At 36.6% G+C, this 21086-nt stretch overlaps 1 protein-coding gene across 1 annotated transcript; it reads right to left on the reverse strand.

The window, feature by feature from the left end:
• Positions 1-5: 5 nt before the first annotated feature.
• LOC145481557 (intraflagellar transport protein 88 homolog) lies at positions 6-21086 on the reverse strand. Its single transcript, XM_081460052.1, has 28 exons — positions 20911-21086; positions 18580-18645; positions 17693-17722; positions 17457-17507; positions 16830-16890; positions 16068-16155; positions 15711-15801; positions 15213-15317; positions 14943-15045; positions 14739-14853; positions 14051-14160; positions 11663-11784; positions 10883-10953; positions 10480-10566; positions 9988-10087; positions 8891-8977; positions 8630-8699; positions 8033-8149; positions 7382-7490; positions 7021-7059; positions 6791-6902; positions 6595-6710; positions 6006-6058; positions 5311-5376; positions 4376-4482; positions 4004-4097; positions 3164-3283; positions 6-826 (listed from the first exon to the last, which is right to left on the reverse strand). Exons 1-28 carry the CDS (start codon positions 20995-20997, stop codon positions 699-701), a joined length of 2505 nt encoding a protein of 834 aa, XP_081316178.1. The 5' UTR covers positions 20998-21086; the 3' UTR covers positions 6-698.

The following is a 21086-nucleotide window of genomic DNA, read 5'->3' on the forward strand; positions in this document are numbered from 1 at the left end:
GCAAAAATTAGTGTGAGATGTGTGAAAAGCAACTAAAAGACATCCAAGATGGTGCTGGGTGAACTTTGTTTAAATCCATGAGTGCAACGGGATGGATACCCTCTGTTGCTACCCTCTTTAATGCCAAAATCTGATGCAAATAATTGTTCAAAATAAACTTGCAAACATAATTCAAGATTAGTGCATTCATAAGCCAGTGCTCTTAAGATACACTTCTTTACTATGTTCTTAGAATGCTATCATTTATTTATTGACAAATCCATGAAGAATCAAATGAAAGAAGATAAATTGTTTTCGAGCATCTGTTATTTCAGATCCATTCCTGATTAGCATGAATGTATGGCTCAATTTTCTTGACTAGAAATACATCCTAATCAAACAACTGAAAGAGAAGGTTCCATCTATCAAGACTTGATAGGTCAGGCAGAATTCATGTCTGTTTTGTACCAAATTTACAAACTTAAGTTCAAGACTCAATCTGTCACAACACAGTCACTCATTCTGTACATCCCTTAAATATTTCCTTTTGAGTCTCATTTAGACCAATACCGGTATTTACAACAGACCACTATTTCTTATGACTATGGTTACTATTCTTGCGATGGTTCAACTAACAGCCTTGATACAAGTCAATGCAAGTGTCAAAGTAATTTTCTATTCATAAATGTTTGGCTTTGAACAGAATATTAATAGCCTCTTTAATCTGGGAGAAGGTCATCTCCAATCTCTTCATCACCAAATTCATCCTCGACTTGCTGTGGCCGTTGCCTTCCAGCAGTCTTGGGCCTAGCAGGAGCTTCTCCCAAGGGGTCTGCATAAGTAGCATCTGAAACAATGACAATATGACAAAGTTACAAAATTATTGGTTTGTATTAATATCTAGTATGACATTTTAGTGTCTAGTATCGCTACCACCACATAGGCTCTATAGTTTATCTCTACAGTTAATCTTCCTCAATTTTTCATTCCTCACGAAAGAAACTTGACCGTGTGTTTTCCATTGCATGCACTCAGAAGAACTATGACGACTAACAACTAACTGGTACCTGATAAACCAGTTTCAAATATTGCGATATTTGTACTTGTTTTGAGCATCATTTTTGTATTCTACCTAAATTAGCAGTTATTTTGCAACCACAGTTGATATTTATGGAGGCCTTCCAAGGGGGTAGCTGTGTCGCCATGTCACATTTGTGTACCGATGTCGCTTCACCAGCAGAAGCAAATGTTGCTGTCTTTTTTCTGCACGAAGTCACATGTTGCTGTCACTACAAGGCTGATTTATTTAGAGTTTATTCAATGGGAAAGCACACAAGTTTCAGACATTTACAGACTTCATAAGAGAGTACAATTTCTAAATAGGCAAAAAGTCTAAAAGGGACAATGTCACTGTCTTTTCTAGTGCTTATCGTGTCGCTGTTGAATTTTAGCGGTACATTCGATTCGCTTGTTGCTGACTAGAAATTCCTGTGTAGCTGGTTTTCAGGGTCATGTCACTTGCCGCTTTTACCCATAATTTAGAAGGCCTCACTATGACAGTTAAAATAACAAGTGTGATAGCATCAAAGAGTCTCAGCAAATCCTGTTCAGGATATTTGCATGAAAATTTTCCAACATAGATTTTTTCCTGAGACTTTTACCACTGTAAGATATTAGTTAGTTATGTCAGAAATGTACAAAATTGGGGGGTACTGACTTCCTTTTGGAGAGAACATGCCCGGAAGAACACCCTTAAATTTGAAAAAATCTGGCCTCATTAGCAAATAAGGCCACACCTGTGTCTGTAAGCCCAAAGAATATTGCAATTAGATCTTTGAAGTGAAATGTTCTCTGCCAAATATTGTTTAAGTGGACCTATTAAGTGAATTTAGTCAACTGGTGAGGTTCTTTAAAGAACAAGTTTGTATTTAGCGACCATAGTTTCAAGCGCCTTGCAGCTGCAAGATGGCAGGATTCGATGTCCCTTGGATAGAAATCTTGAATTTTTTTAACTTCTCTCATTGATTTTTTGTTCATTTTTGGACAATGTGGAGATAGTCATAAATAAAATCTGTTTCTGGAAAGAAAAGTAGGGGTCACCGAACTTCCAAGCAAATCTATAGCAAAGCTATAGCAATGGCCATCCATCTGTGTTTGCAGGCTATACAATGATTGGCAGAAATATTTAAGTGAACTGATGGTTTATATTTGTATTTTTGTCTGTATTCAAGGAAAACAGTGTCTGTAACACAAAATACATGTACATGTATGTGCAAACCTGTGGACAGTTCACTTAGCGCCACAGAAGCCAAAAGTCATATGATCTCTGAGTAATAATATAATACAGCAACCTCAATAATATGAACATGACCATTTTGGTGTCCTTAAACGAGGTTTTGCCCGTATATTTGGCTAATTTCATAAAACAAACCATTTCCCCTTTCAGACTTGTCGTAATATAAAGTATGCAGTAGTATATAAAGTATGCAGTGGAAGCTTGTAACGAAGAGCAAAGCTACAGGGACTGGCAAAACACATTCACTATAATGAGGTTTTGCTATATTAGGGTTCTTTTCCATACATGTATATTTTACTATAACTGGGGTGAAGGATATCGTTCATTATACTAAGGACTTCATTAAATAGAGGTTTTTTAAATCAAGGTTCCCCTGCACTGCCTCATGAAAACTGATAATTCACACCCCCAGGAAGTGTCCATTCTTAAGTTTCTGTTTTTGTTAAAGCTGGAAATCCATCTGTGTTTGCAGGCTATACAATGATTGGCAGAAATATTTAAGTGAACTGATGGTTTATATTTGTATTTTTGTCTGTATTCAAGGAAAACAGTGTCTGTAACACAAAATACATGTACATGTATGTGCAAACCTGTGGACAGTTCACTTAGCGCCACAGAAGCCAAAAGTCATATGATCTCTGAGTAATAATATAATACAGCAACCTCAATAATATGAACATGACCATTTTGGTGTCCTTAAACGAGGTTTTGCCCGTATATTTGGCTAATTTCATAAAACAAACCATTTCCCCTTTCAGACTTGTCGTAATATAAAGTATGAAACTTGTTATAAGATTTCCAGATATCCCCACCCCCTTCCCACATTTTCAGACTCTACATGAACATTTACACAAAGACAGGAAATCATAATATTTCAAAACAACCCACCAACTTCCTTTGCTCCACCAAAATTGAATGAGTCATCGTTATCTGGAACTATTGGCTTTGTTCGTCCAGCAGAACGATTGGCACTTTTCCTACTGCCACCACTGTCCACTCTTCCTGACTCTACAACAAGTAAAAAACACAAGATAATGTCAGTTACACTCTCAGGCATCTATTGTAACCATTATAATATTTTGATTTTATGTATAGTATTGCCCAATCTCCTACAAGTAGACACTCTTAAGACTAAACCTCAGTGTCTTCTTGTACTGGATTTGGAAAAAAATCTTTTGGGTGCATTTGGGACCACAACCATGATTCTCCTATGCCTGTACATTACTACAGTGGAAGCTTGTAACGAAGAGCAAAGCTACAGGGACTGGCAAAACACATTCACTATAATGAGGTTTTGCTATATTAGGGTTCTTTTCCATACATGTATATTTTACTATAACTGGGGTGAAGGATATCGTTCATTATACTAAGGACTTCATTAAATAGAGGTTTTTTAAATCAAGGTTCCCCTGCACTGCCTCATGAAAACTGATAATTCACACCCCCAGGAAGTGTCCATTCTTAAGTTTCTCAAAACTATTATAACAATTTATACACAAGTGACAAAGTTGGGGTCCTTTATGTATGTGCACATCTTTAACACAATGGATGTAATATGAGCCCAAGTTTCAATTTCACAATTTTGCCACAATTTTTCTCAGTAGAATAGGTTTCATTTAGGTGCTTTTTTCAATGAATAACAAGAATGAATTTTCTTTGGATTTTGCCAGTGACACAACCATTAACTCTGCTAAACTAACCTAGGCTAAGCAAGATGTTGACACTCACCACTTCCTGCACTGCTGTTACGTGAACCACCAGTGGCAGGCATGTTAGCACTTCCAGCTTTTCCACTTCCTTTCCTGGATCCACTGCTGGCTCGCTGGTTAAAAACAAAATGTGCAAGATTTATGTATTCTCTTTAGAAATGGCAGGAAATTTCTGATATTAAATTTTAGTGGTCTTTTTAATCTGTATATACTTCCATATTTATACAGTCAGTGAATCAGGTAATGTTTGTGGAAACTGGAGGATCTCCTTTTCAAAAGCAGGTAACACTGTTTAACGTAAACCCAGCGTACAACAAGAAATACTTTTTGTTGCAGATCTATCTTGCAAATTATGAATGAACCACTTTGAACGGTTATGTATTAAGTTCACCTGTTGTTTCAACTCTCTTGCTTTTTCCGCCTTCTTCAGTTTCTGAGCATAGTCCTGAACATCTTTTAGTCCAAGATCTGTACAAATTCTCACCAAGAATTTAAGACCTTCAAAATCAATAGACAAACATAGACATGATCAAAGAAGGCAGAGTGCCAAAGAAGTTAGATCTCAGCACCATACATCCAGGGTTCCAGTCTTCAATTCTGAGAGCTGATGAATTGCAGCTCTATCATGATGAACTCCTACACGATACACAATACATGTAAACAGTAAATTGGTTGGTCAGCCTCTCTATGTTTTGAAGCGCATCGTAAAAAGTATAAATTACTTAACGAAAGCAATTCAAGTTAACACTTGACATTAACATTGGTTTCCAATTGAGTGTCAAAATCTGAAACTAAAGAAATTGTAAACTCTGACCAATCCCAGAAGGCATAGACAATTCTGAGAACCAATGAAAACTACTCAAGCAAGTTTATACAGTCATATAGCAGGCACAAAGTGCAGGAAAAAGTGTATGAACACGTCAGGATCAGTTTTAATTTGATTTTACTTCTGAATGGATGAGAAAGTGGCAGGGATTTTTAAACCAGTTGCAAAGTGTACCAATGTAAAACCAAAGCAAATGTGAATTACTTTTGCTACTCAAGTGAGAAGTGTTTTAAAAACAATTAAATACAGCGGAATCAAAAAAAAAAAAAAAAAATGGTTTGAAAAAAGGAGGGCTCAAGAAATTTGGATTCCACTGTAATATAACTTTGTAACTCAGCTAATCTTTGAGGTATGTTATAACTCAAAGATTGGCTGAGATACAAATGCTTGTTGTTTCAAGACACAGTCAAGAAAACAGAGCCAAGAATAAACAACATTTCCCACTATTGAGGGATTGTAAAAACCTTTAAAAGATACTTTTGATTAATTAGTATACTTACATTCTACATTTTCAGGGAACCTTTTATGTATGGTTTTGTATGTTTCCAAAGCTTGCTGATAATTACCTGTAGTTAAATAAGTTCTTTTAGTACTACACAATCTTTTATTACCATATAGACTAATACTATCATACATTCACATCTATCATCATTTTAGTACCGCGCTATCATAGGCCTGCAATGTGTGCAAAGAGCCTGCATTGGACGTCTAATTTGCTAGGTATTAGAAATTATTACTACTTGAAGGGTTTGATATAAAAGGAGCATAACTGGGTAGTGATGATTTTGAGAGAAAAAATGCCTTTGCTGCATACAGAGTAGAACTCAAAGAGCATAAAAAAGAACGGTGACGGGTATTTTTTCATGAACTATTTTGGAAGTCTTTTGTTCTGTATTGTCAACAAGTCTGTCTTCATGAAAAATGCATTATGTAACTATGGGTACAAGATGCTGGCCTGACAGATCTAGATAAGGTCTGTGTCTTGCCACAAAGTGCAACATAACATAGCATAATTTCCAGAATTTGCAATTAACCAGTTTTCAGAGGTACAACTCTCTCCTGCTGCTGACATGCAGACCTTCTGTTTCTCAGGAAAGAGTAAATTAAATTTGACAAAATATTACACATCCCTGCAGCTTATGGTCAGACAGACAGGCAGACAGACAGACAGACAGACAGATGCACAGACACTTACCACTTCTTCTATAACAACTTGCTATCATAAGTTGCCATTTGACTTCATTTGGTCTAAGAACAAAAATATTACTATTAATAATAACATTAAGAATTTCTACAAACCACACTTGCATCTTTTGTCAGCTATTTAAGCTACAAGTCAGAGGAATATTTGGCAAGGTAGTCTAAACAAATTGTAACTACAAAATGGAACACAAGGCTCTTATCCAAAGACAATTACACATTGTTAATATTAAGAAAGACAAGTTCTGGTTATGTTTCTATATAAATTCAGTGCTCCTAAAAGTGTGACCTTAGGAAACTGAAACTGTCCAATTTTTCCCTTTGATCAGCATAACCTAATAAAATTTTATACTCATTTCTTCATTCCAGCAACTCTCACAGTCACTGCATTAGATGTATATATCAAATTTTGTTGTTTTATTCTAACTAAGATAGCATTCAATATTGTGGATGAATTTTGTTATGGATCTTTTTTAGCGATGGCAGTGGTCTAATGGCAAAATTTCCTGAGAATCAGTCATGGTATTAGTAATTCTTCAAATGATACAACTAAAGGTAATCAAGACTGCATCAGACAAACTCACTGTATCACTGCAGCTTTTTCAAAGTAATGTATTGCTTTTTCACAGAACTGGGAGTCAATGTAGTAAGCCCCAAGCCATGAGATGATATCAATATTAGATGGGAAATATCTGTAAGACTAAAAACAGGAGAGAACATTTAGTAACATCTCAATCAATTATCTGAATGGTAAACTGCAAGTTTAGCAATGATTCTTACCTCAAAGTGATATTGGAATGCCTGTGACTTGTCTTGTTCACTGTCATATAATTCACCAAGTTTTGACAGCACTGATGGATCAGTAGGGACCACAGAAACAAGCTGCATATACCTTGTAAAAATTGAATAGTGTCGCAATGGTTACTGACAGTGAGTTAAGACGCCTTCAAGTTTAATGGAACATGGAGTATATTTCTACTCTAAGAATATAACAAGAAACTTTCACATACCATTCAATAGCTTGAGCTTTGTCTTCCAATGTTTCATATCTAAGCCATTGTCAAAGAAAAGGCACAGCAAGCACTTAAATTAATACTTGAATACCTAAGACATACCCCCTACCCAATTCACTGAGGCGATGGGTGATTTTAATTGTACAAGTCATCAAGTTATTCGACTTCGCTTTGAAAATCTTAGACTCAAATCATACGGCCAGAATACAATATGATTTGGATTTGACATCAGGTTGGTTGCAAGCGCCTCAGTTACACCAAATATAGCAGCAAATGCAGAAGCAATAATCTTTTGGCATCTGTTTGAGAAATAACAGTGTATTACTGTCTGATTTATGTGTTAAACGGAAAAGGATACATGCTTGCAATCTGATAAAGGACTTGAGGATGGTTCTTGAGGATTGCCTGTAGCTTATAGAAGCAGTCCAGAGCCAGTTCAGGCCTATTTAACTTCTTCTCTGCAAGACCTGTTCATAAAGATAAAAAAAAGTGTCTTCTTCTAAACAAATAGTCTGGGGATGACATGGATATTTCCTGGAACCACACATATCAGTATTGTGATAGGCTTGGGAAAAGAGAATGGTCAAAGCATGAGAAGAACATCCCTGATAAAGTCTTTCAAAGATCACCATTAAGGGTTTTAATCAAAGATCTTAAACGAGATCCTTGAAGATCCTGGTCAAGAACTATTAGGATCTTTAATGACCCTTATCACTGAAGATCTTGAAGGACTCTTGCAAAGATCTTAACAGTATCCGTCAAAGATATTTTAAGATCTTAAGAAAGTGTTTTAAAGCTCCTGTAAGATTCTCAACAATCCTGCAAGGTTTTTTACAAGGGATGCCATGTGTTTCATTGGACCATCAATATCATTTTGAGCAAATGGTCATATGCTCAAGTCACTATGCAGACAGGCATAACACAATGATTCTTAAAATGTAAAATGTCTAATCTACATAATAATTTAACAAGAAGATTGACTTGTAATAAATGTGAGCTGCAGGCATACCTAAATTGAATAAGGCCTCAGTACAAGATGCCTCAACATTATATGCCTCCTGATAATATTCTCGTGCCTTCTCGTAATCTCCACTAGCAAACAAACAGTTCCCTTTGTTCACCAGTGCTGAAAACAAATTGAGAAAATAAGAGTTAGTACTTGCTAGGAATATTTTTCCACTACTCATTACCACTGTGGACTATACAGTATTGGATTTCTATTTTTAAGTCATCCATGCCTCGCTGGAATTATGATAGCTGTAGCACAGTCCTTCAAAAATAAGTGAAATCGTATCCTTAACAATGTTGTAAGATCTGCAATGCGTCTAGGGCCCTTCAAGCTGGTGGATATTTCCTATTTCCATGGCATGAACTAGAGATTGATGGGATGCAAGGCCATCACACAGTTACATCCCTCACATGACAGCATTTAATTACAAATATTAGCTCTAGCTATTTATAAACCTGGGTGGAGAGAGAGGCACAGACAGTGATTGATATGATTACACAGGATTGTTAAATTTCCACAGGTTCTACAGGGTTGTTAAATTTACAATGTATATATCAATTATTCTAGTAAGTTTTAAGTAGTTTAAACAGTACCCACCTGCAGGGTTATAGCGATCAGCTGTAATTGCAAGTTCTGCATACTTATCAGCCTGGGACACCTCATTTTCCTAGTAAACATGAAATATGTAATTATGTATCATCACTGGAAAGGTATCTGTCCTGAAAGCAAATATCATTCACCCTGTGCTGATCGATTGTAGAAAATACAGAAGCAGGGACAATTTTACTAGCTGGTAGTATTAAGAGACATACATAAATCGCACGGAGATTGAATGTAACACTCTATTGTTAAACTTACCAGAAAGTACAGAAATGACAAATTAGTGGCTGCGGTAGATTGCACTTTTGAGTCCTTTTTCTCAAAACCTTTAAGGGTTTCAATAGCCTTTAAAGAGAGAAGAAGAGAAATTATTACCTAATGACTGGATACGCTGGCATTTCAATAACCATGCAGTCAAATGTCCCTAAACTTAGGAATATCTTCCATAAGGAGATACCTCTCCTAAGTAGACACAGTTATGTAGTTGTTTGGGTGGCACAGAAATAAATGCTGTGTTTTTGACCTCCAAGTCTATAAGAGGACACCTTTTTGCCAAGCAAATGAACCCTTCTGGTCCTGAGGACGTTTTTCTGTTTAATTCTACCTCAGTCTATACTTTTTCCTTTTAATTAAATATCCTTGTTGTCAATATCACATTTTACTATAAACTGGATCATTGGATGATGTAAGTCAAGAATTTTTATTGGCTTAGCTATCATGGTATATAAGCAATTAGCAAAACAAAACAAAAAACAAAACAAAACAAAACAAAAAACTTAAAACAAAAAAAAATAGATAACAATTAGACCCGTAGCCTGCAAGGGCTATGGGTCAGTAGCCCATGAGGCGAAGCCGAATAGGCTATTGACCCGTGGCCCTTGAGGGTGAAGGGTCTAATTGTTTTATTATCACCCAACTAGTTGGACAAAAAAGGCAATAATAAAGTTAGCAAATGTGTTGAAGAAGTAGTTATTTGGGAATAAAACGAAAGAAAGCGTCATGCTTGATTGCGCCAATTTCGTTACTCAAGGACAATTACTAATAGTCCTCTAGTAGCTTGGCCAATTAAAATGCAGGATTTGCATTAGTCCACTAGTCGGGTGATACTAAAAGCCATTATACCATGCTCTACAAACATGGTAAGCGAAGTGCAATTTTTAGGGGCATTTTTATTTTTATTTTATCTCAGTTTTCTATATTTTGGGGGCATTTTTAATAAAACAATAATTATTATTCCTCTCGAGCTTGTTGTATATAGGATGTTTATAGCCAACTCAGCACTACATGCCTCGTTGGCTATCTACCTCTCATATCAAACGCGCATCCATGGAATAATAATTGTTAGGTATACTCACCTTAGCAAGATCCTTCTCTTTCAGATAAGTAACAGCTTTTGTTATTTCTAGCTCATTGGCCAATTCTAAGTAAGGTGATACCTTCACACATTCTATACACCTGCCAAGAAAATAATAATAATTATTGCCTTGATGTAAAGCCAGATTCTCAAAGCTAACTAAAAGACAAACAGAAAGCAAGGATTATGCTAAACTTCAATGTTTTATCAAATATTTTACAAGTTGCAAACCCAAGCTTATTAAGCCCTGAGCAAATTTCAGGACTTTCAAAAATTATTCACCAAAGTGTTGAACTTTTGCTTGTCAGAGAATCTCCTCTGACTCTCTGGCTTTCCTTCAGCCTTGTAAGGTATTAAAGGAATTACAAAATCTAAAGAATTGCTTTGTGTAAAATAACCATTTCACCATTCCTTTCATACAGTCACAGGTTAAACAAATTTAGATTTTATGTTGGTACTGCATGGTATGAACTGCATTATTTAGTTTTGTTACCAGTCAAATCCAGCTGCAAAACTACTCTCAATTGCAGGAGATATGAGTCTTGCTGCACTCATAATGCATTTATCAGCTTGGGATTTCCTACAAAATAATAATAGAAAAGAAAGTATGGTACATGTAACTGCAATACTTCAATCTAAAATTTATTGATCAAAGATGAAGAAAAAGGTTCCATACAAAACACTATTCTGGTTAGAGAAGGGACCAACTACAATGAATTTGCTTTCCTTTGTTTCAGGTTAAGACAAAGAAAAGTTCAAAATGGTTTGTTTGGATTCCAAAAGCAAAGACAAATTTAAACCACAGAATTAAAGTTGAAATATGTCACTCTAACTGCCTCTTCAGTACAGGAAGAATTCTCAACTAGATACCCGAGTTACATCATAATGCTACATACTTTTGTCGTTCAATTTGTCTGAGTCTGTCATTTCTGATTACTTCAAGAATCAATGCTTGTTGTGGATCATCCTAAAAAAATGAATGAAAAGAAAATAACAGAAAGCTACTGAATGACTAGGCAATGGTTAGGATAGTGGGAGGTACATGGACCCAGTGATCTGTGCACTGCTGCACTATGCACTGCTGGACTATGTTTGTGCAAAAATTTCTTAGTCGATAGAGTTTTTTTGAAATTTTTACTGCAGTCAGATAATGACTTACTTGTGTCAGAAATGCAAAAAAAATTGGGGGTCACCAACTTCGTTTCAGAAATAAAGCGTGTGGAAAAGTACCCTGATGTTGAAAAATTGGTGCACGTAATTAAGCATGGTCTACAGGGGTTTATAGTTAAAAATATCAAAGGTGAGTCAACAGAGGCAAATGATCTTAGTCATATTTTGTAGAAGTGGGTCTGCGCATAAACAATTAGCCTGAACGTCGTTAAGAAGTCCAGATTTGAGCCACTGCTACAACAATTATTGTGCTGTCTTCCACCCAGGTCTACGATATAAATATTTTTTTGATACTGAATGTTTTAAATGCTGAGTAACCCTGTAATGGATTAGAATCCCTTCCAAGGAAGTAGAAAATTCAACTCCTAATTTAATTGCTTCATCCCATGGCAACTGGATTTTTACTCGCCTGGTTATTACTCAGACTGTGTTCTTTTTGTCTCTTAAGTCAAATTATGGGGTTTGCATGAAACATTTTCATTACTTAGATATCGGCTTTTTCTCACCCCTGTTAAAGTGTACTTGTCCTCATCATCAAAGCCAAGGCTAACAGTTAACAACTTTTGAAATGTCTTCTTCATTTTCTCCTTGTCTCCTAAGGCATAGTGGCACAAGAGCAAGTTGAAACCTGTGGGGGAGTAAACTAAGTGTTGTCATGCTGCACATAACTGAAGCTTAAGGATCACGGGAATCTAACGGCTACAAAGGAAGAAACATTGTTTTCTTACTTTGATCAATGCATCAGTGCATATGTTATGTTCTACTGTTTTTTGTTTTTTTTTTCATTTCAAATTGTCATAAATCCATGTCCATTTGATTTTTATTTTCCTTTTTGGCTATAATGATAATCAAAACTGTAGGGCCAAAGGGAAAAATCAAGCAAATTTAACTATTATATAGCACATTATGTCCACAAGAGAAGGGAAAAGATCTCAACCATAGAAAAATGCACTTGATTCTTTTAATTTGGTTTGTCAGTTGAATTTTTCCCAGGGACAGTTTATGTAGAAATTTGATGGTAATTTAGATGGACGACTGACCAGTGAGAAATTGTGTACACATGTAAAAAATCACTGTTGTCTCCTTCAAGCCAGCAAGTTCATCAGAATTTCAGACTGTATTCCCCAACTGACATTTCACAACTTTCCAGTGCTAGTTCCTGTTTATTGCAGAAGTCATTTGATGACAATGTTTCAAGTTTCCTAAGAGTTGCCTCGCATTATGTTAGAGGTTGTCTGTTATTGTCACTGTCTTTTCTCTTATCTGCCATAGCTCTCATCTGATGAGCACACAAGAATTCTGTTCATCATTATGTACCAAACAAATCAAATCACACAGCTAATTGCTATTTCTTTAAGGTTACAGTATACCTTCGGGTCGGCAATTTTCTTCAAATTTGGATTTTTGGGTCAAAATAGTGGTCTAAGAATAATCTCTAATTTGTGAAAAAAATTTTTGAAAAAGGCTAAATATTGGCGGAGAAATGGCAGTTTTATGTTTTCACCGGAAGTAAAAGTTTACCTCTTGATTGACAGCCCTATGGCGCGTATGCAATCAACTGAGACGATTTTCGCGGGAATTACCTATATGGATGTCACGAATTGACTACTCAGTTGATCAACATTGTTGTTCTGACTACCCAGCATTTTTGGTATTAGGCGTGTCTCTATTAAGTTATAAGTAAACATAGACCACGTTTAAACCATGGACCAGTTCGAAAAAGCGAAAACAGCGAAGAACGAATGAAAATACATCAATGAGTGAAGAAGCGAAAGTTCGCCACGTGGATGAAGCTACAGTTATCGTATAAGGCGGGCAAATATTCGTGGTAAGAGAAAAGAAAGGTTCTGTAAAAATTTCGGAACTTGACAGCAATAACAGGGATGCTGACAGAGACTCTTCTGATGAGTCCGATATCGACGAATCGTCGGACTCATTGAGACCATTTGGAATATTATCCATGCACAGTTGCCCACACACAGTTGCTCTCCGCGCTTTCTTTTGTTTGTTTCCTTCGCTCAGCCACTCTAGCGTTCGTATCCTTTTTTAGTCTTCCCCATTTTGCCAGACCAGCTTCAAGAAAAACCGAGCTACAGAAAAATTCTCTCTGCCTTCGGTTCCTTGAGCGCATTGTGAAACACAAGAGTTTTTTAGAGATTTGCGCGTAAATTTCACCAGGAGGTTAACGGTAGTAAACTTTCCCTGCACTGATTGGCTTAGTTATCTGAGAACCCAGTTGAAGGCGTTTGTGGGCGGAGTTTGTTTGCGAAGCAGAAAATTTTTCTTAGCGTTGTTTTCTCGAATAAATTTTTTCACTTGAAGCAGACACTTTAAAGAGTTATAACTCAAAGGGAATTTGTTCAATTGCTCTTTAATTTGGACAGTGGCTAGTTTAACATATAAACTGCAAAAGCGTGTCTGGGAATTGTTAACTTCGAAATACTTTTTCTTCGAGAGCGATTTTTGTACGATCACTCCACATTTTTTTAATCCTATTTCGAAAATGTTCTGTAACTTTTTACTGCAATTAAATATGCCAAAACGCAGACACGTTTTTTAAGCGCTTTGGGCCCTGAAACCGAGGAAAAAATTAAATTGGCGAAAAACGAAATTCGCTTTGACTTGTAGCTTTCGAAAGGTGATTCGGGCGCTCGCATTTAATGGTCGTGAAAAATTCGACAATTCATTTTCTTTCAAAATTCTTGGTATAGTTTGATAGCCAGCTCCATAAGCTTTTACTTGATATAGGGGTTTAGGTATCTACAGCTTAAACTGCACGCGCTACATCGCCTGCGCACGAGACACCCCTGAAGGTATACTGTAACCTTAAACAGCTGTCACATATGGTATATAACCAGTGACAGAGGTAATAAGGCCTTTTTTATTCCACATACCTGTCTGGAAACTTGCCTTCTCAGCCATGATATGCTCAAATGAGGTGACAGCATCAGTAAATTGTGCCATCTTGACAAATGCCACACCAATATTCTGCATGATTTTTATCCTGAAGAAAAGAAAATTGTTATAGAGAACTACTTACAAATCTAAGTAGCTCTAATCTAATTGATCATTTTGTTATAAATTTTACAACAACTAGTACACTGTAATAACTTTAAAAAGGAAAAGTACTATTATCAAGTTTTCCTTGTACATGTAATCAATAACATAAGAAAAAGCACTTTTAAAGGATATTGTCTGTCACTTTTCTATTGTTTGTTTTAATCCTGTCTAACTCAAACAGTAACAAACATTTCTTACAAAAACAAAGAACTTCAAGTTTCTTTTGTCTTTCGGCTGTTTTACAAACTTTTGAAGAAAAGACAAAAAACATCACATAAGAGAAAACTCTCTGGCAGTGAGCTTAAAACAACTAAATCAAGTATGCTAACAAGAGTGCTAACACAGGGTTCGAAAAAAGCACTATCCAGTTGTCCAGTACAAGTAGATTTTCCTGCTGGGCAAGAAACTTTTCATTCTCACTTGCCCAATGGACAAGGGCCCAGGCAAGTTGTCTTGCAACTAAGTAAAAAAAAAAGTAAACTAAGACTTGCACAGGGCACGCAAGCAGCTTAAGGAACGTACCTCATGTCCTTGTGTGTGTTAGGCACCTGGTCCAAGGCCATTCTATACTGCTTTACTGCTTGTGGATATTTCTTTTGCTCAAAGTAAATATTTCCCATATTCACTCTTAGCCGTCCTGAAAGAATGCAAGAATTAAAGAATTTTTATCAACAATCATAGCTAGTTAACCTTTTGGATGGTCTCTCCTATTATCATCCTGTTTACCTGCATTGCTGAACATCTTGTTCTTGACAATAACCTGGTATGTGTTCAGTGCCTCAGCATACATTTTGTTAGCATGGTACTGATTGGCCAGATTGAACAGCACCTGCCAAAGACAGAAAATAACATAGAATAATGTTAATAAAGAGGCTACTGCTGACCATGCCTGAAAAAGGTAGAATTATGTGGTCCCCAAAAGAATGTTTGGATCCACAAAAAACATTAAACTTACAACAAGTGTTTTAAAAGAATTCAGCAAAGCACAGTACTCACAGAGTAAGTCAAATCCAGGTTTATCTGGTCATGATGGGTTGCCTGCTCCCTCTGTCGACACAGTGCACGCTCTTTACGACCAGCCTCCTTGGCTTTATCAAGAGCCTTTTGTAATGAAAAAAAAAAACAAAATTGGTTGGTGTCAAAAATAGCTCAGACAATACAAATCCTGCAACAATACAGATACTCAACACTGGCAATTTTTGCATACTACGTAGATCAATGGGGACCCTGTAGTGGAGGTTATGCATGCCCCCCATCCGAATTTCAAACCTTTTTATGTTGTGATTTTGGAAGGTCCTTGCATAACAATCAGAACTATAACACAAGTCAGGGTGTTAATCATCATTTTATTCTTGCCCCTGTTTATGTCATACTTTTTTCCCCACTGGGCATCTACAAACATTTGACAGGTAGCTCCTAATATGGCCCTTGACCTCAAAGAACTAACATTAAAATATTGTGTACCCAGTATCATGGAAGAAATGTTTTTCTTACCAGTGGAAATTCCCCTCTGTCATTAGCAAAACAGCTTTCTTCAATCAGTTCATTTACTTTCTTTTCCATTTGCTTGACTTTCTCCTCTGGACTGTAGATAACACAAGCAAACATGCATTTATTATAACTCCTTTTACTAAATAACATTTTTCAAGTTTAATCTCAAAGAACAAAAAATTATTCTTGTTAATAGAATCCAGGTTGTGAGGAAAAACTCCATGATACAAGAAGCACATAATGCATAAGTGTATGTATTCAGGAGATGACATTCAACCATAGGTCTACAATGGCTCTTGTAAAATGACACCAAAGACCAAAACAAACATTGAATCTTCCTAGTTATTCAATTCAACCAACCTTTCCTCGCCCTTCCCTTCCAGGGGAGGGGCAGGTAAACGTGCCTGGTTGAATGGGTCAAACTGACCACCACTGGTCATAGGAGATCCTGAAAGAAAGTGAACAAAATGATAAGTACATATGTAAAATGAAATTAACCAAAGTATGTCTACATACTTCTTATAAATAGATGGTTGCTACTGATATATTGGTTTCCGTAGTTTGAAGCATGTACTACTGGATACAGACACTATAGAATCCCTTTTATAAGCCACTCCCAATCCCTGCTTATAAGCCTTCTAAGAGACTCATCTACCTGTTAACTAAAGGATATTCTGGTTATAGCCCTCCCTCCCCGCCCCCCTTCCCAAATACCAGCCTTCCTTCCTACAACTTTTCTTCATAAACTTACTTAACATACATAATGAAACGAAATGTACTTAAAGTGACAAAGGATAGTAAACAATGTCGCAAGTAGAGTACACATCAAAAAGTTTTAATTATTGATTTCTGGGTCTCAAGCCTAAAAAATGATCATTACACCAACGCAACTTTGTAAAACTTGGTGTTCTAAGAAGAAAAGATAAAACGAAGGAAGGGGTAACCAACTGATACAAGGAGCTATTGTCACTAAACTCCCTGTAAGTAAAGCAAAACAATTTGCAATGTTTTGACCTTTTATCTTGACTTCCCATCCCTTAGGAGTATCTGCATTGACCTCCATGAGGTGGGTATAGTTATTTTCTGGAACCTTCCAATTCTCAAACAAGTAACTCCACTCACTTTCTGATGATGTATAACCCACTGCACGAACTGCAGTCATTGGACGAGCCATCCCTGTATCCTAACAAGAAAGCACTTAGTGTGAAACAACATTCACTTCAACCAATCTTGAAACAGACAGCAATGATCCTTGCCAAAAATAAATGGTGAATTACCATCAGTTATAGCCCCTATCGTATTTTTGTGCCACTGACAAAAGTAGATGTGCACAGTATCTCTTAAGCTGATAGCTTGGGCTCTGATGGAATAAGTAGCAACCCTTTAAGTAAAGTGTTCATGATCAGTGTGCTTGACTCCTGATCAAGCTGTCTGGCCAAGTACAGTACAGCCTCTGCTAATGGAGACCTCCCATAGATGTCACCTTTTATAGACAGACAATTACATTGCAGTTATGGTCCTCGAAAGTATGCAAACAATATATTTTTTAACCTCCTAATCCTTCTTATTCTTACTGATAGTAAGTGTTTTATTTGAAAAATAACAATTTGTACCATTCACTAGTGTAATTTAGCAGAATGTCTGAGTTTGTTCAATCCCTTAGGGACAAGAGATTAGAAATCATAAACTAAGACCATTTGATAAATCTGGCTGCATGTGACATTAAAGGAACAAAATAAACATTCTTACTGCAATTCCAGTTGTAGGTCGCCCCATTGAAGATCCTGGAACTTTGCCACGCTGTAAAGCATACGTGGGAAAGAAATTGGACAAAAAATGGAGAAAAACCCATGTCATTGCAAAATAACAATTCTTTCATAACCAATTGGAATTACAAGCTAAGTTAAATAATTCTGACATTCTAGTTGGCCTAAAAAGTGAGAAATTCAGCATGGTAAATTGCAATTCGTAAAATCATATCATACCCCAGCTGATGTTGTCTTCATGCCAGTTTTCTGTTACAAAAAAGCAAATAGATAATTCAGTACTCATAGTAGAAAACTTAATAAGACAGAAAAAACAATAGAAACAATACTTGCACATAGCCTTATTCACTTGTGAGAATATTAAACCAAATGCGACCTACCAAATTCTCCAGTTTGGAGCAAGATTGCCTAGTCCCCATTACAAACACAATAACATCACAATCATTTTTGTTTGTTTCAAAGAAAAAAATCTGTGACAGCAGATTTCATTTCCCTGTAACTTGTTTGCTTCAGGTTAAATCAGGTTTAAATGTACTTTAATCTACAAATTGTTCTCCCCAGATTTTATGTGCAAACTATGGCTTGCTTGCTTGCTTGCTCAATGCTTAGTAAGTAAGTAAGTAAGTAAAGACTTTATTTAAAGAGGGTAGCACTAAAATAGTATAAAAATACTAACAAACCAGTGGCCCTCTAAAAATTATGTACAATACGGATGCCTGCCTGCTGCATCCCACTGGAAAATAGTGCCCTGTATACATGCTTTATCGACCAAACATTTGGTCTCAATCTTTTTTGTGTGTTTCTGGACCTCAGCAGTGCCTCAGTCCATAAACACACAAAAAAACTCTTGGTCAATACCCAGCCATAATGACCTCAGATTTGGTCAATAACCCATACAGTGTATGTATCACCTCCACATCTGGTGGTTTACATGTAGTTGAGGCAAAACAATAAATTAGTGATGAAACCACAAGAGGAATATAAGGAAGGAATATTCTAGCTTTCATTTGAGTAGTGAGATCACCAGTTCCAGGACTGACAATCTCCAGGTTTCCATTTGCTGTGGGTTGGCAGGTCTGTGATAGGCAAAGTGAAATATCACTTACTACACCAGGCCTTTGTCCATGACTTGTTTTCAGAGCTTGTTGAAACTCTTCATCATCCTCAAGGTTCTGTACATAAAATGGAAAAATTTAGTCAAGATGGGTTCTGATGTGATAATACATTTATCTAAGGCGGGAGTTTACACTAATTTGTTGGAAGGTCTGTTCTAATGTCTCTGGTACTGGATAAATGTTGTACTGTAGGAAAAAAGTGAGGTTCTTTTAAGGAGAAGGTCACTCCGAAAAGCTTACTTTTTTGTCTTCACCTATAAGCAAGAAAACATTGGGTTTTCCACTCGCCAAAGTTCTGGCCTCTAAACTGCCTGCTATCCTGACTCCCCAAAATGTGACTTTGGGGGCTACCATTTTGAAACTGTACTTGGCAGCCAGGCTGTGTTTGTGTTACATCATTCTGTCCAACTCGAAATTGGCAGGAAGGAGAAAAACCTGCAACTGACTTGGCATCCTTCACAAGGTCAGCAAATTGTGTTTTTTTCCAACCGATTATCCACTTCGTTGTCTTTACTGCTATCATTTTCGGGGTTTAGAGCATGTACAACACAAAATGATAGGGTTTGAGCAGCCATGACCTAGGGTGGTAGTTTTAAAGCCTTGATGGAAGCCATTAGCAAAATCCCTTGGACGGAATGACCTCAGGAAAACGTGGCCTGGCTGCTAAGTACTGTTCAAAATGGCTTCTTGAGAGATGAATTTCACATGAAAAACCTGCACTTTAGAGGCTGAAACTCTGGTGAGTGGCTAAACTTAGTGCAAGGTTTTTATTAGCTTTGACAAAAAAAATAAGTTTTCTGGGGTGACCTTTTCTGTTAAAAGACATGACACATGTTCAAAGAGTTGACTGTCGATGTTTAATGTGGCAAAAAAGTTGTGCATGCAGCAGTCCATTAAATAGATTGATAAATAATAAGTTTATTATTTACCAATCTGTTCACTAGCTTTACTATTATTTATTATTACTATATAGCTGTGTCTCACAAGGACTGGGAACTACCGAATTCACGAATTTGATTGGCTGAAATCGATATTGACCGCGGTCTAGATTTTTTGCGTTGAAAAAGTAGCAAACTCAAATACAAATATGTTCACCGTTTTCTTTTATTTGTCTTCTCAATCATTTATGGAAGTGCCAAAAAGCCTGATGACAAAAAAAAGTAAAGAGGACGAGCAAATTTCGGCAGGTTTAAGTTAAGCTCATCTCCGTTTGCAAGCAAAATGTCAGCAAACCAGTTACATTAAACGAATTAAAGTTTTCTTCTTTGCCATATAATAAACATCTTATTAACCGAGCTAAGTCGGTCTGTATGGGAGAATCTTGACCTCGGTCGTGTGTATAGACCTTACTGCGTTCGGTCTGTACTCACGACCTCGGTCAAGATTCCCCCATACAGACCTCCTGCTCGGTTAATAAGAGCTAAGTATAAATCCATTAGCATTCTATCACGAATGCAATTTTCTGATTGGCTATGCTACTCACTATCAATTCTATTGTAGATAATGAGTAACCTAGCAGTGTAGCTGGTAGGCACTTCTTTGCTTTTTCAAAGTGTCGCTAAAGAGGATAATTTTTGGATAAAGTTTTGAATGACTAGTAGATTTATACTAATTAAAAACAATAAGATTATTTGCTCTGAATTTCTGTGCATGATAGTTGACTAGGGCTGTGCCCTCATCAACTATCATGCGAGAGAAGTCGACAGTGAACTAATGTAATTGTTAAATATCTAAAGAAACCTAAACCATGTAATATGCAGTCATAAAACAGGAATTTGAGAACAAGAGAAAACTTCAGAAAACTTGAACCAACTTGGCAAGGGTTTTTTCAACTAGTTTTTGGAATATCTGACACGTTTTTATGGTTGATTCAGCAGGGTCAAGAACGTTAAATTGGCAATCTCCCGGATTTCAACTTTTTCACGTTGGCATCTCTACTTTTTGATGTTATATACTCTGATAAAACAGCTCGTTAGCCAATCAGAGCTCACAGAGTAGAAACAGCATTACAATATAAGGCAATCCAAGAGATCTACCTGTTCATATTAAACTTCAGGCTGCAACAATTCCACACAGATTGCTCTTTTAAATTTGTTTTTCTTTCTTCTGTGCTGAAGGGGGAGGGGGAGATGGTTCACCATTTCATTTCTTGGGTGTTGCGCCAGCTTACGATCAATGTGGTTTAACAAACATTTCATTACCCAGTCTTATCTAAATTCAACTCGTACAACTTATATTACTTCCAATTTTCCTCAACATATCGAATCAGGTATTTAATCGGCAAAACTATAGGTTGCAGACTCGATCAGAATCATACTTTACCTCTGTGTCAAAAGCTTCATTGTAATCGTTAAAACCACTGTACAGCTCATCTTCCTCCTCACCAACGAGATGTACTGACTGCATCATTCTGTAGTATTGTTATACCCCCCTAATCTTTTATTTTTTACATCAAAACGAAAAAAAATTCGGAATGTTTTGCAGTTGCCATCAACAAA

Source organism: Orbicella franksi, chromosome 3 (genome assembly GCF_964199315.1).
Source record: "Orbicella franksi chromosome 3, jaOrbFran1.1, whole genome shotgun sequence".
Classification (NCBI taxonomy): domain Eukaryota; kingdom Metazoa; phylum Cnidaria; class Anthozoa; order Scleractinia; family Merulinidae; genus Orbicella; species Orbicella franksi.